We start from the raw sequence: 25,797 nt of genomic DNA, 5'->3' as shown, positions 1-25,797 counted from the left end.
GGATGGAGCCCCATGTCAGGCTCCACACTGGGCATGGAGCCTGCTTAGGATTCTCTCTCCCTCTCTCTCTGGCCCTCCCCCACTGGTGCACGTTCTCGCTCTCAAAATAAATAAATAAACTTTTAAAAAATGGTATAGAAACAGGCACATAAACCAGTGTAATAGAATAAAGAGCCCAGAAGTATACCCACACATATAAGGTCAACTAATTTTTTTAATTTTTTTTCTGATGTTTTTATTTATTTCTGAGAGAGAGAGCCCAATATGGGGCTTGAACCCAAGAACTGTGAGGTCATGACCTGAGCCAAAGCCGGATGCTCAACCGACTGAGCCACCCAGGCGGCCCAAGGTCAACTAATTTTTGACAGGGTGCCAAGAACACATAATGCAGAAAGGATCATCTCTAATAAATGGTGCTGGGAAAACTGGATATCCACGTGCAAAAGAATAAAACCGAACCACTATCATACACTACTCACAAAAATGATCTCAAAATGGATTACAGACTTAATAGCAAAACCAAAACTCCTAGAAGAAAACATAGGGAAACAGCTCTTTGAGTTTTTCCAAGTGGGTCTTGGCAATAATTTCCTGGATAAGACCAGAAGCACAGGCAGCAAAAGCTAAAGTAAATAAGTGGGATTACATAAAAAGAAAAAAAAGAGCTTCTTCACAGCAAAAGGAACAATAAATTGAAAAGGTAATCTTCTCAATGGAGAATGGGAGAAAATGTAATTTATAAGTCATATATCGGCTGAAGGGGTAATATCCAAAACATATAAAGAAGTCCTACAACTCAACAGCAGAAAAGCACTCCAATTATAAAATGTGCAAAGGACCCAAGTAGACATATTTCTAAAGAAGAAATACAGATGGCAGATAGATATATGAAAATGTGCTCAACATCACTAATCATCAGGGAAATGCAAACCAAAACCTCAGTGAGATTTGGTTACACCTGTTAGCTGTAACTACTTGTTAAGATGGCTCACATCCTGTTAGGATAGCTATGATCAAAAAAGGTAAGAGGGGCGCCCTTGGGGGTCAGTCAGTTAAGCATCCAGCTTTGGCTCAAGTCACGATCTCACGGTTCATGGGTTCGAGCCCCTCATTGGGCTCTGTGCTGACAGCTCAGAGCCGGGAGCCTGCTTTGGATTCTGTGTCTTCCTCTCTCTCTGCCCCCATCCCCTGCTCATATTCTGTCTCTCTCTGTTTCAAAAATAAAATAAACAGGGGCGCCTAGGTGGCTCAGTCAGTTAAGCATCTGACTTCAGCTCAGGTCATGATCACACAGTTCGTGGGTTCGAGTCCTGCATCAGGCTGTGTGTTGACAGCTCAGAGCCTGGAGCCTGCTTCGGATTCTGTGTCTCCCTCTCTCTCTGACCCTCCCCTGCTCACACTGTCTCTCTCTCTCTCTCTCAGAAATAAATAAAACATTAAAAATTTAAAAAAATAAAATAAAATAAACATTTTTTAAAAAAAGGATAAGAGATTTCAAATGATCCTGAGGATATGGAGAAAAGAGAATCATTGTGTACTTATGGGAATGTAAATTGGGAAAACTGCTCTGGAAAACAGTATGGAGGGGTCTCAAAAATTTTTAAATTGAACTACCATATGATCCAGCAATCCCGCTCATGGGCACATATCCAAAGGAAATCAATATCTTGAAGAGCACACTCATGTTCACTGCAGCATTATTCACAATAAACAAGACCTAGAAAGCCCACCTATCCTTCAACAGATGAATGAATCAAGAAAATGTGGTGTAGGGGCGTCCGGGGGGCTCAGTTGGTTGAGGGCCAACTCTTGATCTTGGCTCAGATCATGATCTCAATCTCCCACTACGTGAGTTCTAGCCCCGCGTAGAGCTCTGCACTGATAGCATGGAGCCTGCTTGGAACTCTGTCTCTCCTTCTCTCTGCCCCTCCCCCACTTGTGCTGCCCTCTCTCTTTCTCTCAAATAAATAAACTTAAAAAAAAATGTTATACACACACACACACATAGAGAGAGAGAGAGAGAGAGAGAGAGAGAGAGAGGAGGAGGAGGAGGAGGAGGAGGAAGAAGAGGAAATCCTGCCATTTGCAACATGGATGAACCTGTAGGGCTTCATTAGCCAGAGAGAGAAAGACTTCACGGTATCACTGAAATGTGGAATCTTATTTTTAAAAAGGCGGGGGGGGGGGCATGGGGGGACAATTTCATAGAAACAGAGAATAGAATGCTGACAATCAGGCTCTGGGGAGTAGAAGAATGGGGAGATGTGGGTCAAAGGGCACAGACTTTCAGTTGAAAGAAGAATACATTCAGCGGGGCATGGGTGGCTCAATGGGTTAAAAATCTGACTCTTGATTTCAGCTCAGGTTATGAGCTCAAGGTTTGTGAGATCCAGCTCCGCATAGGGTTCTGTGCTTAGGATTCTCTCTCCCTCTCTCTCTGCCCCTCCCCTGCTCTCTCTCTTTCTCTCTCTCTCTCTAAATAAACATTTAGAAAAAATACATTCTGAGGATCTGATGTACAGGTTGGTGACTAGATAATTCAGTATTGCAAACTGGAAAGTTGCTGAGAACACCTATTAAGTGTTCTCACCACCACCGAAAAAATAAAAATAAAAATAGTTAACTAAGTGAGATGATGAAAATGTTATCCTGATCTTGGCAATCATTCCAAAATGCATATGTAGATCAAATCATCATGTTGGACACTTGAAATATACACAATTGCAATAGTCAACTACCCCTCAGTAACACTGGAAAGAGGAAAAGAAAGTCCAGAGCCAAAAATCAGAATACAATTGGGGCGCCTGAGTGGCTTAGTCGGTTAAGCGTCCAACTTTCGCTTAGGTCATGATCTCGCGGTTCGTGGGTTCGAGCCCCACGTCAGGCTCTGTGCTGACTGCCAGCTCAGAGCCTGGAGCCTGTTTCAGACTCTGCGTCTCCCTCTCTCTCTGACCCTCCCCTGCTCATGCTGTCTCTCTCTCTCTCTCCTAGAAATAAATAAAACATTTAAAAAAATCAGAATACTATTAACGTGAATTGATTTTCGATGACATTACTAAGAAAAAAATTGCGTTTGGAGGCTAAAAAAAATGGTGGATGAGGTCTCTCAGAAAGAGAGGGTGCTAGGTCTCCAAGAAGGGCCGGTGTCCCAGGGCCTGGGTGGATGTCAGGATGGTAGAAACACACCAAAAGGTGGAAATCCGACTTGACAAGAGTGGGGACCATAGGTCAACAGGAGAGACTACAGAGGCTGGAGCCCATCAAGTGCTGCAGACCTGGATCTCACTGCCAAGGTCGCAGATTCAATCCGGGCTCCTCCCCACCCTCAGCCTGCTGGGGCCCCACTGCAGAAGCAGGAAGTGCTGCTGAGACCCAGCTTCCTCTCTGGGTGTTTGGGCACAGCCAGGCCACCCCCTCACTCCCAGGGACCTTCCCACGTGGGGCACTGAAGCACTTTCACTTCCCCCAGGTGCCCAGCCCCTTCCCCAGCATATGGGAACATCGTGGTGTACACTTGTTGCCAGGAACCGGATGCAGACTCTGAGAGAGGGGCCATGACAAGGTGCGGGGACGGGGCATAAGCAGAGAAAGGATAGGCTTGCCCAGAGAAGGAGCCAGAAACCCACAGAAGGAGAGGGTAGATGCGAGTGAGGGGTGTTGGGGGGGGGGATACCAGAGACCCAGAGAGAGGACAGAGATGCAGAGAGCAGGGAACAGAGACCCAGAGAAGGGAGGACAAGAGACCATGGGCCGGGAAGGCGGGACAGAGATGGAGGCAGAGATGGCCTAGCAGGCAGTGAGGTCAGAGTGTTTGTGAGGTCGGCTACTGTCCAGGGCTGCCCGGGGGCCCTGGGGGCCAGAGTAGGTGGCTGCAAGTAGATCAGGAGTCCCTAGGGGTCCCCCAGCCTGAGCCATGGAGACCTGGGAGGGACTACCCAGCGTTTCCTTGGTGCCCACAAATCCCAAGGCCCCTCAGGTACTGGCGTGTGTCTGAGTGGGGCAGATGAGGGGACACAGGGGTCGAGACAGACATGAAGGCCACCTCTCCAATGTAGCGGGAGGGGGTGGGGCTCACCGCTGGAACTTCCTCTTTCTCTATGTTCTTCCTTTCTCCCTCCCCCTCTCTCACAGCCTCTGTCTTTCTGCCCTGCTCCTCCACTGCTAACACCTCTTCTGTTCTGTCCCTCCCCCCTGGCTGCCCACCCCTCTGGGCGAAGATGTCGGCGCAGGACAGCTGCCTCAGCCTCATCAAGTACCTCCTCTTCGTTTTCAACCTCTTCTTCTTCGTGAGTTGCCACATGGCTACCCAGCCCAGGCCCCAGCCCCTGCCGCAGCCACCTGACCTGATACCACCCCTCCTTTGCCCACCGCCATATTCTCATCTCCCCTCTCCAGGTCTTAGGCAGCCTGATTTTCTGCTTTGGCATCTGGATACTCATTGACAAGACCAGCTTTGTGTCCTTTGTAGGTGAGGGGGCGGGGGCTGCCGGGAGGGGCCTCCTGGACCAAGTGTGACCCGGCCTGCCCCTAAGTGACATTCGGGGGTCTCCCTTGTCCCAGACTCTGCTTCACAGCCTGCCCACTGCTTTTAGTCTCAATGCCATTCTCTGGCAAAGGAGTTGTGCATACGAATAATAATAAAAATGATAACAGCCATTTCTCAGGCACTTCCTATGTGTTAGATGTAGTGCAGATCTTTATCACATCCTCCCACAAACCTTCCCCTCTTGAGGTTCAGGGAGGGGACGTCACTTACTGGATGTCACGCAGCAAGGAAATAGAAGAGCAGATGTAACATTAACAATGATAGTAGGAAAATAATAATGGAGAAATAGTTGAAATACTAATAGCTCATGTTTAATAAGCGTGTGCCCTGTACTGAGGACTGCAGTGAACGCATGCCTCCCATGTGTCCCTTAAAAGAGCGCTCGGAAATAGGTATAGTGCTCCCCTACCCCTTGGGGAGTCTAAGTGACAGATCCACTGCCACACACAAAGTGAGGGGACTGAAACTTTTGGGGGTGAGGAGTTGCTGAAGGAGGAAAGAGCAGCTGAGAGCGAGAGGGAGAGACTGTGACCAGGGAGAAAGGAACAGAGATCCAGAGAAGGGATCAGAGACCTAGAGAGGGGGTTGAGGGGACAGTGAGTGACTCAGGAGGGACAGAATGCCAGAAAAGGGGGAAGATAGAATCCCAGAAGGAGAGGAACAGAGACTCAACATGTGGCAGGGACAGACACCCAGAGAAAGAGGCCCTCCCAATATTGTTCCCCAGTTGAGTGGCTGCGTGGGTGGGGAATGGTGCTACCTGGGGCTGTGAGCACCATGCCCAATGTCACTACCTCTCACCTCCCCCAGGCCTGTCCTTCATGCCCCTGCAGATCTGGTCCAAGGCCCTGGCCATCTCAGGAATTCTCACCATGGGTCTTGCTCTCCTGGGCTGTGTGGGGGCCCTGAAGGAGCTCCGCTGCCTCCTGGGCCTGGTGAGTGCTCTCCCCACACCCCCCTTCTCCCAACTGAGCGCTGGCAGCCCCTGCATCCTGGGAAGGGGCTCTGCCTGACCTCCCCACTCTGCTGCCCCCCGCCCCCCCAGTATTTTGGGATACTGCTGCTCCTGTTTGCCATGCAGATCACCCTGGGAATCCTCATCTCCACTCAGCGGACCCGGGTGAGCTTGGCTTTCCCTCCCCTCATTCCCCCCCCCTCCCAGCTAGTGCGGGGAACAAGGTGGTGGCTGAAAAAAGATGCAAACAAAGGTAGACAAGGGCTGACATAGACAAAGAGAAATAATAGTGACAGGCAGAGGCAGACAGCAAAACAGGGACACAGAGAGGAAGATAGAGATGATGAGAGTTGAAGGAAGATTCAACAAGAGGGTGACAGTAACGGAGGAAGACAGACATAGCAAGAGAGACAGAGATCCAAAGGGAAATACAAAAAGAGAGAGAGAGAGAGAAACAGGCGGAGAAACCGGAGACTCCAAGAAAGAGACAGATCTAATGAGAGATCGTGGGAGAGAGTAGGAGAAACAGAAAAACACGATAGGCAGAGATTTTTAAGGAACATTACCTAGCTAGCCACTGAGTGAGAAATCGAGACCAACTTACGACGCTCAGGGACCCCGTGGGACTGAGAAAGCCCAGAAGGGGCTGGAGGGGGTCGGGGCATTGGGGGGGGGTGGTGCGGAAGCATGTGGGGATCCAGCCTCACTCTTAGCCTGTTAGCTGGAGCGGAGGGTGAAAGACATCGTGATGGAGACCATCCAAAACTACCGCGCGCACCCGGAGGAGTCGGCTGCGGAGGAGAGTTGGGACTACGTGCAGTTCCAGGTGCGTGAGGCCCCCACCCACCCAGAGGTGTGTCCTTTCCTCTAGGTCTGGGACTCTGACGGCTCTGTCCCCAGTCCCGGGGAGACTCCGCCCCGACCAAGCCGGGGCACCCAGCTCCAGGACCCTAAGGGTAACCCTACTCACCCACCCCACCGACTGCGTGGCCCCGCCCTCAGATGGTAACTCGACAGACTCCAAAGTGGTCGGGTTTCCCCCAGCTCCCAGACCCCGGAGAGGCTCCGATTTGTCCCAACAAGAATTCGCCCTCAGCCCCAAGGTCTAGCGTGACCCCACTCCCTAACGCTTAGTGACTCTGGTCCTTACAGGACCCGACCCACGTGATACTCCGCTCCCTGGTCACTTCCGCGGCCCTGCCCTCCCATCCACCTGTCCCCCACCTGAAGCTGAATTGCACCGCCCACCCAATCTTCCATCCACAACGTGATTCTGCAGCTCCTCCCACAGCCCCATGTCGCCCCTGATTGGTCTCCGCCAACCCCATGTTCTCCTAATGTCCCCAAGGCTAGCCCGCGCGTGGTCCATCACCCTGCACCCACTACTTGGCCCTTTGCTCCCCAACATGACCTCATGCACACCACCCAGTCCCCTGTACCCCCAACTCCTCTTGAACGCCTCCCGTCCACGTCCCTTTGACTGTTGTCCCTCTTCTAGCTGCGCTGCTGCGGCTGGAACTCCCCTCGGGACTGGTTCGGTATTCCCAGCCTCAGCAGCAACGAGTCAGAGGTGCACCGCGTGCCCTGCTCCTGCTATAATTCATCGGCGACCAACGACTCCGCCATCTTCGAGAAGCTCTCCTTCTCCCAGTTCAGCCGGCTCGGACCACTGGCGCGGCCCCGCCACAGTGCAGACCTTTGCGCGGTCCCCGCAAACAGCGATATCTACAGCGAGGTGGGCAGGGTTTGGAGCCCGCGAGAAATGGGAGAGGCCGGGGAGTGGGTAGGGCTGTGGTAGGGGCGTGCTCCCCAGGAGGCGGAGCCGCAGGACATGGGAGGAGTCTGCAAATAGGGCGGGGCCACGAGAAAGCGGTACAACAGGAGGGGTGGAGCTCCCTAGAAGGGGCGTGACTTGTGGGGCGGGGCCTAAAAGAAAAAGCAAGGCTGAAAGGCAGCTGGACCGGGCGAGGTGGAGCCTAGAGAACCCTACTACCTAGGGACGCGGGGTGGTGCCTGAAAGAGGGGTGAGGGCTGGGCTAAGGAAAACAGTGGGCACGGGCTTGAGGGCGAATCCCAGAGAGAACCCTACCTTTAACCTTTTCCTACATCCCTAGGGTTGCGCGCGGAGCCTCCAGAAGTGGTTGCACAACAACCTCATCTCCATAGTAGGCATTTGTCTGGGCGTCGGTCTACTTGAGGTAATTTGGTCCCGCCCGCATTTGCGATTAGCGCTACAATCCCTAGATGGTTCCGCCCCAATTGCGCGCCCTCCCTTTCTTTGGGAAAGGTGCAGGCGTGATGGAGCGTCAGCCAATCCAGGATCTCCTGCTTCTCGGCGCAAGGAAGACCTATCCTCTGCGAGCCCTGATTGGCTGTACGCAGGGAGTAGGCGTTTCCGCCAGCCCTCGGGAAGCTCCCATTGGCCCTCCTTGGCATTCTAGCGCTCTGCTTAGCTGCACTATCCCTCCCCTTCCCCTGCAGGTGAGTGTGGCGGGGCTGAGCCTGCTGCTACTGCGTAGGGCGCTCCGTCGGGAGCGCCAGCTGCAGGTGCCGGACGCCTATGGTTCGAGCCCCGGCCTTGGCCCCAGTGCTGATGGCGGCGGCGGCGGGCGCTGTGGTGTGCTGAGCAACAGCGGGCGTAGCGGCGGTCTGAGGGGTGGCTGGGCCATGGCAGATGCCTGTCCCAACTGGGGGGACAAGTGCCCACAGGGCAAGCTGCCCATGGCCCTGGGGCCCTGGCCGCTTTGGGATCAAGACGAGGAACAACCTGAGAACGGGAGCGCGGAGGTGGAGGTCGAGGTGGAACTAGCGGTCGAGGGAGAGGGGGAGACAGATGAGCCTCCGGAATAAAGTAGCCTGGGCTAGTTCCGGATCTCACTCCTTCCCAGACTAAATCTGCGCTAGACGCAGCCGGGTACCCCTACCCCACCCTATTCCCCTTCTTCCCATCTTCCCACTCCCTCGTATCTTTGGTAACTAAACCCAAGCCCCCAAATTCCCATCCCTGATCCCATCTTTCACAACCTGGCCCAGCTCTCCCTCTAGCCCCCCGCTTCTACTCCCTTCGCCCCTAATCACCCCGCCTTGCTTTATTTTTATCCCCTGGCCCCACCCCTTTTTTCTCCCTCGGGACCCCCATTCCCCCGATCCCCATCCCTCTAGCCAACATCCCCTGGACCTCTCTGACCAGGTCTCCTTTCTCTATAGCTCAGCTTCATGACGCTCTCGATATTCCTGTGCAGAAACATGGACCAAGTCTACGACCGGCTTGCTCGGTACCTCTAGGCCCCGCCCCTCTCAAGGCCCCGCCCCGCCCCCTTCAGGTGTCCCAGAGGTTTCCCTGTGGTGTGTAAATATTTGTTCAATCCCCGTTCGCCCCAGCCATTGAGTCCTCCACCTCATTTCCCCGGGGACCCAGATGTCTGCCTGCCCATCTGCTGTCACCTCTCCCGCGGGACCTGAGGCTTCTGGTCACCAGCTTCCTGCCCCCAAAGATACCTCGTTTCCTTTCCTCATGGGTTGGCCTACCGCACCTCCCACAGGATTATTTTTCGCCCAAACCCCAAATAAATCCCCTGCGTTTTGGTAAAATAGTTTTATCCTCTGTCAAAACACAAACCGACACACTTTGCGGGTGAGGGGAGGCAACACAGCATAGCCCACGTCTTATTTAGAAGGGAGGATGAGATTTAAAAGCCTCACCCCACTCCTTGCCCAGCTGACAAAAAGTCACAACCCTAATACCCACTTATAAATATCTCTTGTTATATTAAAAAAAATATTTCCAGGGCCCACCTGGCTCTGCTCCGGCACAGAAAGGGTTAACCTTCAATATTTGATCTCAAGGTCACAGGTGAGGGTGGTAAGGAGAGGCAGATTGGGAAAGGGAGGTGGGGGTGTGCTGAAAGACAGAGGGACAAACCAACATATCCAAGGCCCCCCCCAAAACATCCAGAACCAAGTTGGGGGAGGGTGCCTGTTAGAGACTGAGAAACCAATGCTACACCTCAGGGCTGTCTCACTCCTGTCCCCAGTCCCTGATGCTCTGGAGGATCTCCACTCCACTGGAACTTCAGACACCACTGTGAAGTCCCAATATCAGGATCCAACCTTCCAGCTCGCCACTCAGCTTTTTAAGGTCCCCTCTAACAGGGATCAGTGCCCCCTCCCCAAATAAGCATGAAGAAAACTGGAGGTCCTTCCTGGGAGGAGCGCATTCCGGGCATGAGCCACTTTTGGGGTCCCCTTTTAGTCCCTGACCAGACGGTAAATGTGGTGCTGGGCCCCCCGCTCGCTGGTGGAGACCTCAAAGACGTAGGCGGTGCAGAGCAGCAGCTCCTGGGTGTCTCTGTTTGTTACCACCTGCCAAGGAGACCAAGAGAAAGGGTTTATGAAAATAAAAAGGGGGGAAGGGAGGATCAAGAACCACTTTGCCCTCCCCAGGGTACCACAGAATACCCAGGGAAGAGATCCCCACCATATCATATCCCCTAGGGAGTAGGGAGAAGAGATGCCTGACTTGTCAGTTTCAACATTCGAGCGTTGGCAGTGAGGGGACTCATATCAGAGTTAAAGGGGATCCCACAGGATCAGGTTCCCTGGGCTAAGGTTAGGTTCCCTATGAAGGGGGTCCCTTAAACTGAGGATACGCCACGGGATGTTCCGGAGGTCAGTTTGCCCCGTGAGGGGAGATCCCCCTGTGTCAGGGTCCCCAGGCTGAGGGTCTGTCGTGGGCACTCCCCGCCACCTCAGTGCCCCGGCCCCAGGCCCAGCCCAGCCCCAGTGCATCACCTGGAGGATGGTGAAGTTCTCCAGGACACTGTTCATCATATAGCGCTCGGGCAGCTGCCGAAGTTTGTGCAAGAAATTCACCAGGTACTCACACATGGGTGAGCGCAGCAGGCGGTACACAAACCTCCCGTCCTCCAGCTGGGCGCGCTCCGTCTGAACCGGGATGGGGGCGCAGAGTGGGGAGGACAGTGACTGAGAGACACAGGCATCACCCCAGGAACTGCGCCCCACTCTGTGCCTCTCCGATGCCACGCCTACTCCCCACTGCGGTCATTCCACCAGTGCCCCATCCATGGTGACCAGAGATGGGACCTGAGCCCTCAGGTATCCCACTTGGGATCACTGGACCTGCAAACCAGGGACACCCCCCCCCCAGCCTCTCAAAACTGCTCTGTTTTGAGCAAAAACCCTCCCACCCTCCCGAGACACCTCCACTAGGTCTCCAGATTCTATATGACTCCTGAGTTCAAGACCCCTCAAGTCCTCAGCAATCCCTAAGTTTGACCCCTGAAGCTCCTTGCCCTGCAAACTCCTCCATATCCATAAGAACCTTTGGAATCTGGGTGACTATAAATCTCTGTACCACATGTAACCTTTGGACCTTCAAAGTAACCCCTATGTGGGACTCTGGATTTCAGTATTAGCTCCCAGCCCATGCATTTAATCCCCAACGAGGATAGAACACTCCCTCACCCCACCCCAGCACACAGACACCCAAGTGCATGAGCCATTGCACCCCCAAAGTGCCAGGTGGCTGGGTGCTCACCCACCCAGAATTCTACCCCTCCGGCCTCACCTCCACCTTCTCCACCACCTGCTTGCCGAAGGAGCAGACCTTGGAAGAACAGGTGAGGGTCATGTGCTCCAGGCTCTCGTACTGACTGCTCACTCCATAGAAACCACCGCTGCTGCCGCTGGCCCCTACCTCTTCGCCACTGGGGCCCCAGTTCAGGTCCGCCTGGGGGATGGGGAGGGAGGCACAGGTGAGGTGGAGAGGAAGCTCCTTGTAAATGGTGGGGATCCCTCTAGAGTGGGAACTCTGCCCCATGGCCAGGTTCCCACCCCCACCCCCACCCCATAGCCCTGCATTTGCCCACCTGTCTTCCTTAGCATTCAAGGTCCCTGCTTCTCCATGAGCCTGTTTCTGGAACATACCCACACTTCCATCAGTATTGGAGACGTCTGGCTTCTTAAAACGGTCCTGACCCTCTCTCTCCAATAACTCCACGCCCAACAGAGGAGCCCTGGAATTCAACTTTCTTCTCTTGGAGTCCCCAACTCAAGAGGTCAGCCCCTTCCAAAACTGCGGTCCCTAAAGAGGCAGTTCCTCCCTGGCAACCAGAGTCTCCCTCACAGAGCCCTTGATGACCCTGGTTGCTAAGGCGATGGACTACTCCCCGGCAAAGGGGCCTGGAGGGGCCTGGAGAAGCCTGACTCCTTTCCAGAACACTCTCCCAGGCCCTTTCAGCCAATCCTTGGAGGTCAGGCCCCTCCATGACCCCAGTGGCTAAGTGGGCAGACAGTCCCTTAATTAGGCCAAGTAGGGCCCAACGAAGCCTAAAACCTCATCACACCTGTGGTCTGAGCCCCTTGGGCACCACACACCTCTTCCTCTTCCCAACTTTAGCTGCTAACTTGACCAGGTCACTCTCCGAGGTGGTTTAGTCTTGGCCTCCGGGCCCCAGCTCCATCCATCACCCTGACAATGGCCACTCCCCACCTTCCCAGCCACACCCCTGCATGCCTTCAGACGCTGGATTTCCTAGGGGTTGTTCTCCAGATCTGGAACCGGATAAGGCTTGTCTCAAGTCCTAACAAGGTCTAAGACCTTGGCAGCACATCCCCAGAGCCGCCTTGGGCTTGTACACACTAGCCACTTTATAACCATGCAAAGCCCATGAACTTCAAGCCCTTGGCAGGCTTCCTTCTAGGAGACTAGATCACGCCACAGCCCTGGTTAACAAGAGTTACCACCCCCTAAACATTCACAACATCGATTGGGCCCCGATAACATCAGCCATTGTAGGGAACACCAAACCAAATGGGCCTCTTATTCACGATTATATACATAGCACTGGGCATCGAGCCTACACAGAGTACGCGCTCAATAAATGACCGTTAAATAAATAAATGCCTTCACAAAGCCCCTCCCAGGGCCATCAGTCACTTCCTCAAGACCATTCTCTAACAACAGGGTCTGTCCTCTCTTTAGAGACCAAACTCTATAACTCTTATTTGCTAAGGGACAGGAGCCCTTCCTTAGCAACAAGGCCACATGTGGTCAGGTGGGGCGTAGGGAAGGCTGAAAGGTTGCAAGCCAATCCTTAAGGCCACATCCATCGCACCACTGGTTGTGGCAAAGTCTAGTGGGACCTGGGGAGGTCCAAGTCCTCTCCCCACGCCTGCACGGGTCCTATCCACTCCTGTCCTGGGGGTAAAACTCCTCCGTGTTCCTTGTTACAAAGGGGGCGGACACTCTGAGCCACAAGGACCGGTAAGGCCGGAGCTTGCCTCCCTTAGAGGCAGAGCCACGTGATTCTGTGAGTGCTTTTGTTTTGGTGGCAGAACTCACCCAGAACTTGACCAGGAAGAAGGCGTGAGGGGGCCCACGGTCGTACAGCTCCCGCAGGCCCCCCTTTTTCTCAGGGAATTTGTCATAGATCTGCCGGACGTCCACACTCTCGAGGGGGGGCGCTCCAGGGCTGGGGCAGTGCTGGCTGATGTGTACGAACAGGTGCCTCTGGTACTGAGAAGGGTCGGCCATGAGTGAGGAGTGGGAGAAGCTCGCTTGCGCAAGCCCCTCACACACCGTCCACCCAGACACTGGGCCTGACTCCCCAGAACTGTCACCATTCTCTTCTGCCCCCCAGTATTTCAGTCTCCAAGCTCTGTCCCCTGCTCTCCATCCCCACTGCCCTGTCCTCCCCAGCCTCACCCCAGCCTCCTCCCTGGCCTCCCAGCCTCCAATCTCTACTCTCCAGGTCATCCCTCACAGACACCCAGAACTGACCATGGACCCTCCCCTGCTCACAACCCTTCTGTGGCTCCCCAGAGCACCCAGGATAAAGCCCCCCCCCCCAATCTGGAGGCTCTCATAAATAGGTGCTCAGAAATGTTGAATCAATAGATGGATAGATGGAGGGGCGCCCAGGTGGCTCAGTCGGTTGAGTGTCGTACTTCAGCTCAGGTCATGATCTCATGGTTCATGGGTTTGAGCCCCGCATCGGGCTCTGTGCTAACAGCCAGCTCAGAGCCTGGAGCCTGTTTCAGATTCTGTGTCTTCCTCCCTCTCTCTCCCTCCCCCACTCACATTCTCTGTATCTCAAACCTAAAGGTTAAAAAAATTTTTTTGGATGGATGGATGGATGGATGGATGGAATTCACACAGCCCACATCATGACCCCCTATCTGTCTCCATTCTTATCACTAATTGTCCGTATTCTGAAATTCTCCTACCTTCCCCCATGTTCTCTTTCAAGAAAAATCCTCCCTCCATCTTCTAAGGCCCAAGCCCATGCAAATCTACCTCTTCCTGAAAGCCTCGCTTGATCAATCGGATGGGACCTCTCTTTTCTATGGTTCCCCATCAGCCTCAGAAGAAAGTCTGGGTCCCTCAGCTTGGCAGTGCCAGGTCCTTCAGAACCAGCACCTGCCCACCTATCTGTAGCTTCACCAGTCCCTGCCATATTCAATTATTTGTTTTCCTGTAAACTTTATGCTGTTCCTGGAACGTAAACTTCTGCATGTGGTAAACTCCTGCGTAACCCTCAAAGCCTAACTCAAATGTTGTCATCTCAAGGAAGCCTTCACTAACTTCTCAGGCAGAATGACTCCTCTGTACACCCACAAACACTTGAGCCTCCTCCATCCCAGCACATAGTCATTATTCAACAGACATCTACTGAGAGACCTACTGTGTGTGGGCTCTAGGGCTACCAGGCAGAGTTTCTGGCCTCATGGAGTTCTCATGAAGTATGCTGACAAAGACAGAAAATTTTAGGGGCCCCTGGTTGGCTCAGTTAGTAGAACATGTGACTCTTGGGGTTAGAAGTTCAAGCCTCATGTTGGGTGTAGAGATTACTTAAAAATAAACTCTTTTAAAAAATAGTTTAAGGGGCACCTGGGTGGCTCAGTCAGTTAAGCGTCCAACTTCGGCGCAGGTTATGATCTCACGGTTTGTGAGTTTGAGCCCCGCATCAGGCTCTATGCTGACAGCTTGGAGCCTGGAGCTTGCTTTGGATTCTGTGTCTCCCTCTCTCTCTGTATCCCGCCTTGTGCTCTGTCTCTCTCTCTCTTAAAAATAAATAAACATTTAAAAAAAAAAAAATACGGGGCGCCTGGGTGGCTCAGTTGGTTAAGCATCCAACTTCAACTCAGGCCATGATCTCATGGTTCATGGGTTCAAGCCCTGCATCAGGCTGTGTGCTGACAGCTAGCTTAGAGCCTGGAGCCTGTTTCGGATTCTGTGTCTCCCTCTCTCTCTGACCCTCCCCTGCTCATGCTGTCTCTCTCTCTCAGAAAAAAAAAAAAATTAAAAAAAATTTTTAATAGTTTAAAAAAAACAAAGAAAAATAAACTCAACCCACAGATAATATAAATCTCAGAGAGTGATAACTTCTATGAAAAACGTTCCCAAAAAGCACAGTAAGGGGGTCAAGAGTGATGGTAGCTGGTATTTTCCATAAAGTGGTCTGGGAAAGCCAATGTGAGAAGACAAGCAAAAGCTTGAATGAATGGAGGGAGAATGTGGGACCATCTGAGGAAAAAATAGTCCAGATATGCCATATTCCAGGTGGCAAGAATAGCAGGTACAAAGGTCCTGAGGCAGGGGCGGGCCTGATGTATTTTTGAAAGATCATGGAGGCCAGTGTGACCAAAGCAGATTGGGCAAGGGTATGAGGGCAGGAGGTGAGGACAGAGCAGGAATAGGGGTCAGATTGTACACAGCCTTGTGGGCAACTGAGAGGACTTTAGCCTTGGCTCCTAGTGAGATGGGAGAGTTTCAGCCTGATCTAACTTGGGTTTTACAGGACCACCATTCACAGCATTTGGTGTTTATTTGGCTGTGGCAGAGACTGCTATGTGTTCTCAAACCCCTGTTCCTTTTCACACAGCAAAACTACACTTCCCAGACTCCTTTGCAACTAGGTGTGGTCACATGATTAAATTCTGGCCAATGGGAGGTGAGCAGAACCTGATCGTTGCCACTTCCAAGCCAGATCCATAAAACCTCCTGCACAATTCTTGAGTCTCTCCCTTCCACCATCTGCTGGCCAGATGCAAGGAATCCAGCAGTGGATTCTGAAGCCCTAGAAAATGTCAGAACCACAAAATGGAAGGAGCCTGGAATTCCCGGACTCACTGTGTGGAAGCCTCCTACTGAACACCTACGTGGAAATATCACAGGAGAGAGAAACTTATAGGATGTTCATTTCCTGAGGGTTTCGGGTTATTTCTTCTACCAGTCATCCCACTTTGACTACTATGGCATCTGTCTCCATCCTAGGCCAGGAAAAGCTCAAGCCTAGAAACAAGATCTGCCTTTCCAGCTTCCCAGTATCCATCCACCACAAAGCCTGGCACACAGTAGGCACTCAAAAATGTTTGCTGAGCGAACACGCAATGGCCTGGGGAGTTTGTCTGACCAACCTAACCATGACCCGTGACCATCCAGTTCCTCCTTGCTAGTAGTTCTCAAAGTGTGGTCTCCAGACCAGATGAGTGTTAGAAATGCAAATTCTCAAGCCGCACACCAGACCCTACTGCATCCAAATTTGAACGTGGAGCCCAGCAATGTCTCAGTGAGCCCTCCATGTTATTCTCATCCCTGCTGAAGTTTGAGAACTGCTTTATGCTTTCCCTTCCTATAATCCTCTACATTCCAACCCCCCCATCCCCCCACCCCACCGCCAGGGACTATTCTAAAATTGCACTCACAGAGTCCACTGCATCTGGCGGTTCCACAAAGGCTGAGAACTCCACCAGCTGCAATCGGGCAGTGCCCAGGGCCCGAGCCTGCCAGGCTGGGGGTGACGGGGCAGGCGGGGGCAGGGCAGGGGGTGAGAGGGCTTGGGGGGGCTCGTACCCTAGAGAGAGAGAGAGAGAGAGAGAGAAAACAATAAAAATTGCTAATACGATTAAGTATATCAAGCATTCTTCTCTCTTGCCTGCCTCCGCTTAGAAGCTAAAAAAGCTACATACTCACTTTCCCAGCCTCCCTTGCAACTAGAGATGGCCATGTGACACAGTCCTGGCCAATGAGACGTTAGGGGAAATCTGCTGAGGGGCTTCTGAGAAGGAGTTTCTTCCTGAATGAAAAAGACAGAACTTTGGGAGGAGAAAGCTTTTGGCCCTGGTCAAGTCCTGCTTGAGACACGATGTCTGGAATCAAAACAGCCATCTTGGGACAATAAGAGGCCCAGGGGCCGACAGAGATGCCAGGCCTGATATTGGTAAGCACCCCACCTCCAAACTTGTTGTTATGTGAAATCATTAAAGCCTTTATTACTTAAGGCACTATAACTTGGGCATTCTGTTACTTGCAGCCAAAAACATTTCGAACTGATGAATCTGTGGAACCTGAGCGTTCGTTCTCTTTCACCGGTGTGAGTTGTTAGGACCATGGCAGCATGGACTTCCGGAAGCCATCTTTCTTGCCAGGTGGGCAGAGCCTGCCTGGGAATGAAGCCACCACACACCACAGGGGAAAGCAGAACCAAGCAAGTCTGACACTACCATTTGAGCCCCTGGATCCAGCCATGCCTGAAGCCATAACTCCTGAGCTATCAGTTACCTAAGCCAACAAATTCCTTATTTTTTTTGTCATCGAGCTTGATGGGAGTGTCTGCCATTTGCAGCTGGAAGAATCTTTGACTAATACACCTCCTCAGTGTCCTTTAGGTTAGCAAGTGGTAGAACACACACCCAGTGTGTCCAGATTCGGAGGCCATGACCTTAACCACTGCAAATTCTATCACTCATCTTTCCTCAGATCTGGACGTATATAGAAATGTGTTTCCTCCTGGGCGCCTGGGTGGCTTAGTCGGTTAAGCGTCCGACTTTCGCTTAGGTCATGATCTCGCGGTTCGTGGGTTCGAGCCCCGCGTCGGGCTCTGTGCTGACTGCCAGCTCAGAGCCTGGAGCCTGTTTCAGTCTGTGACTCCCTCTCTCTCTGACCCTCCCCTGCTCATGCTGTCTCTCTCTCTCCTAGAAATAAATAAAAATAAAAAAAAAAAAAAAAAAAAAGAAATGTGTTTCCTGATTCATGGAAGGGGAAGGAAAGGCAGTTGGGATGGAGGAGAGAGGGGAGACAGGGAAGGTGGAGAGCAGCCTCTTACCTGGGAGGTCAGTAGCTGGGGGGGTCAGCGACAAGGAGAACGGGGTCTGTGAGAATGGCTTCACACTGAGGGAGAGAGGAAGCTGGGGGTCAGCGAGGGAGACAGACGGTCACTCTACAGGCTAATGTTCACCAGAGGGCACCAAAAGCCAGACCCTATGCTAGCATGTTATGTGCAAGAGGTCACTGAATCAGGGCACCCAGGCGCTCGGTCAGTTCAGTATCCCGACTTCGGCTCAGGTCATGATTTCACGGTTCGTAGGTTCAAGCCCCGCGTCGGGCTCTGTGCTGGCAGCTCAGAGCCTGGAGCCTGTTTCAGATTCTGTATCTCCCTCTCTCTCTGACCCTCCCCTGCTCACCCTCTCTCAGAAATAAATAAAACATTAACAAAGAATAAACAAACAAAAAGAGTTCACTGAATCTTCACAGCCTATAAGAGCCTGGAGTCTGCTTCGGATTCTGTGTCTCCCTCTCTCTCTGACCCTCCCCTGCTCACCCTCTCTCAGAAATAAATAAAACATTAACAAAGAATAAACAAACAAAAAGAGTTCACTGAATCTTCACAGCCTATAAGAGCCTGGAGTCTGCTTCGGATTCTGTGTCTCCCTCTCTCTCTGCCCCCTTCCATGCTCGCGTGCTCTCTCTCTCTCAAAAATAAACACAGAGAAATAGGAAATCTGGAGAAAGAGAATGATGAAGGGTCAGGAGGATAGGAGAAATGACCAATGGTCAGGAGATAGGACATTAGGCCAAAGTTTGGGGTGAGGAAGCAGCACCACAAAATCTAAAGGAGTGCTGTCTGATAGAACTTTCCGCAGTGACAGGCATGTTCTACATCTGCTCTGTCCAGTACAGTAGCCCCTGGCCCCATGATCCCACTGAGCACATGACCCATGACTACGAAGCACGAATGTGGCTACAGGCCTGAGGGACTGACTTTTTCACTTAATTTAACTTTAATTAACTTGGGGCGCCTGGGTGGCTCAGTCGGTTAAGCATCCGACTTTGGCTCAGCTCATGCTCTCACCGTTCACAAATTCGAGCCCCGCGTTGGGCTCTGTGCCAACAGCTCAGAGCCTGGAGCCTGCTTCAGACTCTGCGTCTCCCTCTCTCTCTGACCCTCCCCTGCTCATGCTGTCTCTCTCTCTCTCTCAGAAATAATAAAACATTAAAAAAAAAAAAAAAAAAGTCAAAAGACCAGCAGCACCTGGCCAGCTCAGTCGGTTAAGCATACGATTCTTTTTTTTTTTTTAATGTTTTTTATCTTGAGAAAGAGAGAGAGACAGCACAAGCGGAGACACAGAATCCGAAGCAGGTTCCAGGCTCCAGGCTCCAGGCTCCGAGCTGTCAGCACGGAGCCCGATGCGGGGCTAGAACTCACCAATCGCGAGATCATGACCTGAGCCAAAGTCAGATGCTTAACTGACTGAGCCACCCAGGCACCCCGAGCATGCAATTCTTGATCTTGGGGTTGTGGGTTCGAGCCCCACTTTGGGTACAGAGATCACTTAGAATTAAAATCTTAAAAAGAAATTAAAATAGGGGCTCAGTCAGTAAAGTGTCTGACTCTTGATTTCAGCTCAGATTGTAATCTCACAGTCGTGAGATTGAACCCCGCATCAGGCTCCCTGCTGACAGCTTAAGATTCTCTCTCTCCCTCTCTCTGCCCCTCCCCCACTCACTCTCACCCACACACACACTCTCTCTCTCAAAAATAAACAAATAAACACTTAAAAAATAAAAATGTTTAAATTAAAAAAGAGTTAAGGAGTGCCTGGGTGGCTCAGCCAGTTGAGCATCTGACTTCAGCTCAGGTCATGATCTCACGGTTCGTGAGTTCGAGCCCCACCGTCGGGCTCTGTGCTGGCAGCTCAGAGTCTGGAGCCTGCTTCAGATTCTGTGTCTCCCTCTCTCTCTGCCTTTCCCCTGCTCACATCCCATCTTTCTCTCAAAAATAAACATTAAAAAAAAATTTAATAAATAAATGATTTAAAAATAAATAATTTAAAAAGCCGAAAGACCAGAATCAGAAAGACACAAACTCCAGGGACCTTATCTTGACTCCCGGGGGCCTTGCCCTAGTACTGATTATCCCAATTCTGAAATCCCAACTCCAGTATTTCTACCCATTGACTTCATCTCTTGTCATCAGGGCTGATGGCCACATGCCACCCCTCCAGAATGGCCCTTCTTGACCCCCATCTAAATATAGCACATACACCTTGCTTTACGTCCTGCATTTATTCCTTTTGTATGAATGCTTATTTGTTTACTGTTTATCGTCGGTCCCCACCCCTGCTCCACACAGGCAAGGATTCTGTCTCACTTGTTTAATGCTGTGTCCCAATCTAAACAGAGTACCAGGCACTTAACAAGTGCTCAATAAACATCTGAGTGGCCGGTGGCTTCATACCTTCTCTCATTTCCTGGAACTCACCAACACTTTCCTACCTCAGGACCTTGGCACATGCCGTTTTCACTGCCTAAAATATTCTCAACTCCCCTTCTTCATCTGGCTAAGTTCTACTCTGCCTTCAAGGTGATCTCCTCAGAGAAACCCCCAGAACTCTCCCTCAACCCAGAACCTGTTGCAGTCCTTTGCACCACGTCACATACTCTTCTACGTTTAGGCAGGTGATGAGTTCGTTAACACTGGTCTCCCCTGTTTGACTATCAGCTCCCCGAAGGGTGGGACCCCAGTGCCCAGGGCAGTGCTTGCTGACTCACCCCTCCTTCCAGCTCAGCCCCCCCCTGCAAACCTGTAGTTCCTCCAGGATCCTCCTGATCCTTTCCAGGTTCCTGGCACCTCCCTAGGAAACTTTCTTCTCTCCCTGGAGCCCGGATGCCACAGCATGTCACTTCACTCGCTCTGGCAACACCCTCAGCACCACTCGTCACTGTCCTGCGGCCACAATGCCCCACAATCCCCAGCCTGGATCCGCTGGCTCCTCTCTGGGCTGAAAACTACACTTCCCATGAGTCTCTGGGGCCTGTTTCTATTCTTCTAGGCTAGAAACACATTCCGTCACCCTCAGGGCTCTCTCGGAGCTAAAATGGACATTCCTATGTACCTCTGGGGCCCATTTTCTTCCTTTTGACTCAGAGAAAACCCCTGCTCTCCCCCTCAGGTCCAAGAACACCTCTAGGGGATGAGAACAAGCCTACCCGTGAGCCTCTGGGGCCCAGGCAATCTCACTGGGATGCCATTATCCCCGCACATTCATCCAGTCCCACACTGAGCTCCTTCCTTTCCCAAACATGCTTGTCTTCCAGGTCACACATCTCCGGACTGTGCCACCAGCCCCAGTCACCAGCCAGACCTCCCTTCCCAGCCCGTGAGGCCCCAGCCCCGCCCCCCCCCCTCCTGACCCTCTCTGTCCCGGATCAGGCCTCATCCTGTTCTCCATCTCACAGCCTCCTCTTTGGGATTCAAATCCAGATAGCTAGCCGAACCTGTGCTCACAAGGGAGTTGGGAGCTGGAAGGTGGGGGAAGAAAGGTCTTTGTCGAGGAAATGGGGCCGGGGGTACTGAACGAGGACAGAAAGTACTCACTCTGGAACATTCCAGGGGGACCCAGAGCCCCCTGACCAAAACTGGAAAAGCTCAGAGGCCTGGAAAAGAGACAAAAGAAGGGTGTCAGTCAGTCGGTCAGTCAGTCAGTTCCCTGTTGAAACCGCAGCCCGACCCCTCCAGTTCTGAACCCCACAATCCCTAAGCCACCTGAGGACCAGCAGGACCCAGCTTGGCCTGCAGGGAAGGTGCTGAGATGAGCTGGGCTGAGGACATGGTGGCCATTGTCTGGAAAGCCTTATCCTTGGAAACCTGGTCCTGGAGGAGAAGTTGGAGGTCCACGTTAATGGGGAGTCCCAGTCAACACACCAGGGGCAGGTCAATGCCAGGGGAAGGCAAGCAAGGGAGAGGCAGAGTTGGGGAGTCAAGGCAAAGGATTAGGGGAGGGCACAAATCCTTCTTCCTACAGCCCTCTGCCCCTCCTGGCCCCCTCAGGAATGCCTGGGGTAAAGGAGCAGAGGGGTTGGACGGGCAGGGGCACTTACCACATTCAAGGCCTGCCCGTGGGGGTGGGGGAGGGTGCCAAAGGAGGAAAGAAAACATAACTTAGGAAGTGAGGCCTGAGTTCTCACCTTCCTGCCCTCTCAATCCCTACAGCTCCACCACCCTGAGCTGAAAAATGGGAGGAAGGGGGAGCAAGGATGAATGTGAACAGGAAGGAGAGAGGGCCAGGCCTTGAGGGGGAAGAGGGGCTCCTATACGCGGAATGTTAAGACTGTATACAGCATGAGGGTTTCTAGGTCAAGAAAGAACCGGAAGTCAAGGTTTCCGGATATGCAGGAAACAGGAAATGAGAATTTCAGACCCAGAGGGAATAGGCAGTGAACATTCCCAAGCTTGGACAGACAGAGACAGGACAGCGAGGTCCAGAAAAGACCAGAAGTAAAGATTTTTTTAGAGCTGGAAAGACAGGAGAGGAAGGCTTCTGGGTACAAAAAAGGAAAAGGAAGTGATGGTCCCCAAAACAAAAGGAAGAGGCCAAAAAACCCCCCAAAAAACAAAACAAAAAAAAAAATACACCTCACACCCAGAGGAGAAAATGAGGGTCTCAGGCCAAGAGGGAACCGGAAATCCAGAGGACGAAGAAAAGGGATGTGAATATCTCCAAACAAAATGAAGATTTCTGGACACGCAAACAACAGGGAGCGAGCCGGGGACCAAAGAATGGAAAGACGAACCAGAAAAAGATGAAGAGGAGGTTCTCATAGCACAAGAGGGGAAGGTCCGGGGTGGGGGGGCATCAGGAGGAGAGGAGAGGGAGGGAAAGACAGCAGTAGCCAGAGCAGAGGGCTGACACCCTATTCTTCTTGCCTGCCTTGGGCTAAATCTCTGTCCCCCTCTCTCTACGAATCTCTTCCCCACCCAGGGCCTCTATCCACCCCCCTTGCTGGGCCACAAACCCCTCACCCTGGATCTCTCCCTCCTCAGTCTGTCTACCTCTCTGTGTGACTCTGTCCCCATCTCTGGTTCTCTGTTACCCCCACTCTGGGTCTCTCTGTCCCCCTTTCTCTGGATTTCTGTTGACCTCTCTCTCTGGGTCTCCGTCTCCCTCTCTCTGGGTCTCTATCTCCCTCTCTCTGAACCTCTCTCCCTCTCTCTTTCTCTCTCTGGGTCTCTGTCCCCCTCTCTCAGGGTCTGTGTCCCCTTCGCTCTGGGTGTCTGCCTCAGTCTATACCTTGAGCTTGGACTGGATTTCTCTTGATTTCCTTCGAGCCAGAACCTGGATGTGGCTAGAGACCTGCGGGGAGTGACAAAGAAGAAGATTCAGGCCACAGCCACTTGCGCCTTGATCCCCTCTCCCTTCCCACCCTCCAGGTGCCCCCTGAGCTACCAGAACATGAAAGGTGACAAGCACACAGAACATGGCAGCTGTCTCAGGCGCCTGCTAACACAGATATGTCCACAGAGGCTAGTCTCTTCTCATTGACGCTACTGATCTTCCCCAGACCCAGCAAATCCGGGTCTTTGGCTCTTTTGGTTTAGCTCCGCCTCTAATACACTAGGCACCGTTCAGCAAACTAACAGAGGTTCCCATCAAGACGGACAAAAGCACACGAACCAGATCCTCCTTGAACCTGAGCCCACCCATAGTAAGATGGCCCCAGGAAGACAAGCGCCTGCCCCGGAGAGAAGCCCACAAGTCAGCCCTGAGACCTGTTTGCGGGTTCGGGTCTTCCCCGTTCTCAGCTTGATGTAGCGGGCGATCAGCTCATTCCGACCTGAAGAGTCAACGATGGAACAGCGTTAGACTTTCGCAGGACTTCCCAACAAACGGGACACCAGGGACGGAGAGAGAAGCAATGTGTGCCCGCTGGGACGGCGATGTGCAAAGAGGAGCTACCACCACGGGCTTTGGAGCCAGACCGCCTGGGCTCAAATCCCAGCGTCACCACCTACTGGTTCTGTGACCTTAGGCAAATCACTGAACCTTTCTGTGCCTCAGTTTCCTCCTCTGTGCAAACGGTGATGCTGGCTCCTACCTGAGTCCCTGTGAGGATACAGCGTGCCTGGACCTTAACGCCATTTAAGGCTCCAGAAACGTTGGTCATTATTTGTATCAATCAGTAGGGGACAAGGACAAAAGAGAGGGGCGGACTTACCGTACATCTTGCCTTCATCGGACAGGATGATTTTCCGCCGGCCACACGGTGGATAGATTGCCAGGGCCTCCTGGAAGCTCTGCTCGATGTCTGGACTCCACACGCCTTCTGCGTCCGGGCCCCCATCTCCCCCAGCCCCCTCGCTGCCGCCGGTGCCCTCCTCACTTCCTTCCTCACTTCCTGTCCAGCCACTGCCATCGTCCAGGGGGGCCCCAGCCCGGGGTTCCCCCATCTGGGCCTGGAGGAACACAGAGCTCAGCAAGGTTCCCCAATCACCCCAGAGAGCTTTGAGGGCTGGGACGGCTGGGAGCTCAGATTGCCCGGCCTGGATTTCTGGGTCTGACAGAAGCAGGTAGCTGGGGGCCGGGACCCCTAGGTCCTGGGGAAGGGAGTGGATTTCTGGGGAAGCTCAGGGAGAGGGTGAGGGTGTCCTCTGTGTTTCCAGGGGAGCCTGGGTCGTGGCAAAGTCTTGAAGACCCCAGAGTAATGCCTAGGGCCCATGAGGGCCGAACCTTTGGGTGGGGATTACTGGTTTAAAGAAGACAGGCGTCAGGGTCTAGTTGCAGGGAACAGGGGTGTGGATGAGATCTTCTCAGTCCCCTCCCCAGAACAGGTGCTAGGATGTGAACAGCAGCTGCTAGAAAAGAAGGAGGGGCCTAGGCCCTAGTAAGATGGGGGGGGATGTCCAGAGAGGGGGACAGAGATCCATTGAGAGGGACAGAGACCCAGAGAGCACTAGATAGAGTCCCAGAGAGGAGGAAACAGAGATTCTGTGTTGGGGGGAAAGGGGACAGACACCCAGAGAGAGGGCAGATAGACTCCCAGAGAAAGAGAGAGACAGACCCAGAGAAGGGGACAGAGACCCAGAGAGAGGCGGGACAGAGACTCAGGGCAGAGACTCAAGCCGAGACCAGGAAAGACCCACAGAACCCCAAACTGGGGGGCAGGGGCGCCCTGCCATCAGGAGAGCCAGAACAAAGGGCCCCGGCGTCCCCTCCCCCAGTTTCCCACAACCCCCATCAGGGGAGGGGCTGGCCGGCGAGGGAGCCTCCCCTCTGGCCCCCGGCCCCGCCCCTTCCCTCCCCTCCCCCTGCGCCTTGGGCTTGGATCCAACTCAAGTTCCCAGTGACTTTCCGGAGGCCGGGAACAGGGAAAAACTTTTTCCAATACAGTCAGATCCCGCCTCCCAGGCGGCTCCACGTCTTCCACAGTTTTCCCAGGACCCCAGAGTCCAGGTTCCCATCCCCCTCCTCCCTCGGACCCCGGAGCCCAGGCCGAGACAAAGACCCCAGGCCGAGCCCAGTGGCGCTGAGGCGTTCAGGACCCCCGTAGGCCAAAATCCCAGCCCAGCTCTCCCCCATGTGGCCAGACAAAGGGACGGAGGAGCCGGGTAAGAAAGGTCCCCACTAATTTCCCGCCCCAGGCCCTAAACTTCGGAAGAGGCAAGACTGAAGATCCGGAAAGCACTGAGCCCGCCCTATGCCACCCCGCGGGCCTCCTTTCTCCATTAGGAGGACCGGGAGCCCACAAATGACACACAGAAGCCAGTTCGGTCAGAAACACGCACAGGGTCCTTTCTCACTTCAATCCCACATCGCCGCAGTCACACACACACACACACACACACACCCCGACACACCCGCCAAAGCCCCCGGCCCTCACTCACTCCCGAGCGCGCAATCCCAGACTCAGACCCTTCAACAGACACCCCAACTCCGGCGAAAGTTCCAACACCTCACTAAGATTCGGTCACACGCGCAAACTCGGGCCCCCGGGCAAAAAGAGGGCGGCAAGCAATTCTGAGACGGTCCCACAAGCACCTCAGCTCATAACGCGTAGCTTCCCACCCCAACTCACACACCCCAAAGCTGGATCCCCGACTCCCGCCGGAGCCTTCCTACCTCCCGGCCTGGGGCTGGGGAGCCGCGGGCGGGCGGGGCGCTGCGAGGGAGAAAGTTGCCCGGGAGCTTTGTTTGGGAAAAGTGGGAGGGACCGGAG

The 25,797-nt window shown here is 53.1% G+C and overlaps 2 protein-coding genes across 10 annotated transcripts; one reads left to right on the top strand and one right to left on the bottom strand.

Annotated features, from left to right (window-relative positions):
• The first annotated feature begins 3,476 nt into the window (after positions 1-3,476).
• CD37 (CD37 molecule) lies at positions 3,477-9,092 on the top strand. 7 transcript variants are annotated; one of them, XR_005530913.1, is made up of 10 exons: positions 3,798-3,976; positions 4,218-4,286; positions 4,396-4,468; positions 5,357-5,481; positions 5,592-5,666; positions 6,223-6,327; positions 7,000-7,236; positions 7,616-7,699; positions 7,789-7,982; positions 8,709-8,791. XR_005530913.1 is itself a non-coding variant. In XM_039246900.1 (10 exons), exons 1-10 carry the CDS (start codon positions 3,914-3,916, stop codon positions 8,887-8,889), a joined length of 906 nt encoding a protein of 301 aa, XP_039102831.1. In that variant the 5' UTR covers positions 3,800-3,913; the 3' UTR covers positions 8,890-9,092. The 7 variants fall into 7 exon arrangements, 5 of the variants coding, with proteins under 5 accessions (XP_039102823.1, XP_039102813.1, XP_039102828.1 ...); XR_005530914.1 differs by lacking the exon at positions 8,709-8,791 and adding an exon at positions 7,983-8,072 and having other exon boundaries at positions 7,789-7,875; XM_039246900.1 differs by lacking the exon at positions 7,789-7,982 and adding an exon at positions 8,883-9,092 and having other exon boundaries at positions 3,800-3,976; positions 8,709-8,776.
• TEAD2 (TEA domain transcription factor 2) lies at positions 9,082-25,723 on the bottom strand. Of its 3 annotated transcripts, none has more exons than XM_039246853.1 (13): positions 25,701-25,723; positions 23,800-24,037; positions 23,354-23,418; positions 22,875-22,937; positions 21,685-21,696; positions 21,350-21,457; positions 21,182-21,240; positions 17,630-17,694; positions 16,230-16,378; positions 12,865-13,038; positions 11,089-11,250; positions 10,293-10,445; positions 9,082-9,863 (listed from the first exon to the last, which is right to left on the bottom strand). In XM_039246853.1, exons 2-13 carry the CDS (start codon positions 24,029-24,031, stop codon positions 9,750-9,752), a joined length of 1,356 nt encoding a protein of 451 aa, XP_039102784.1. In that variant the 5' UTR covers positions 24,032-24,037; positions 25,701-25,723; the 3' UTR covers positions 9,082-9,749. The 3 variants fall into 3 exon arrangements, with proteins under 3 accessions (XP_039102784.1, XP_039102791.1, XP_039102801.1); XM_039246860.1 differs by having other exon boundaries at positions 25,661-25,720; XM_039246870.1 differs by lacking the exon at positions 21,685-21,696.
• Positions 25,724-25,797: the final 74 nt, after the last annotated feature.

This window comes from Hyaena hyaena, unplaced genomic scaffold, assembly GCF_003009895.1.
Source record: "Hyaena hyaena isolate Hyena2069 unplaced genomic scaffold, ASM300989v1 scaffold_9, whole genome shotgun sequence".
NCBI classification, from domain to species: domain Eukaryota; kingdom Metazoa; phylum Chordata; class Mammalia; order Carnivora; family Hyaenidae; genus Hyaena; species Hyaena hyaena.
The sequence above is the reverse complement of the archived record's forward strand: the minus strand, read 5'-3'. Positions and strand labels throughout refer to the sequence as shown.

Excerpts from the sequence above, each read along its gene's own strand:
- CD37 (XM_039246882.1), top strand. The coding sequence starts at position 3,914 with ATGGAGACCTGGGAGGGACTACCCAGCGTTTCCTTGGTGCCCACAAAT. Across the intron at positions 4,287-4,395 it reads TTTTCAACCTCTTCTTCTTC|GTCTTAGGCAGCCTGATTTT; the intron begins GTGAGTTGCCAC and ends TCCCCTCTCCAG. Across the intron at positions 6,328-6,999 it reads GGGACTACGTGCAGTTCCAG|CTGCGCTGCTGCGGCTGGAA; the intron begins GTGCGTGAGGCC and ends TCCCTCTTCTAG.
- TEAD2 (XM_039246853.1), bottom strand. The coding sequence starts at position 24,031 with ATGGGGGAACCCCGGGCTGGGGCCCCCCTGGACGATGGCAGTGGCTGG. Across the intron at positions 21,241-21,349 it reads TGGGTCCTGCTGGTCCTCAG|GCCTCTGAGCTTTTCCAGTT; the intron begins GTGGCTTAGGGA and ends TCTCTTTTCCAG. Across the intron at positions 13,039-16,229 it reads CGCCAGATGCAGTGGACTCT|TACCAGAGGCACCTGTTCGT; the intron begins GTGAGTGCAATT and ends GACCCTTCTCAG.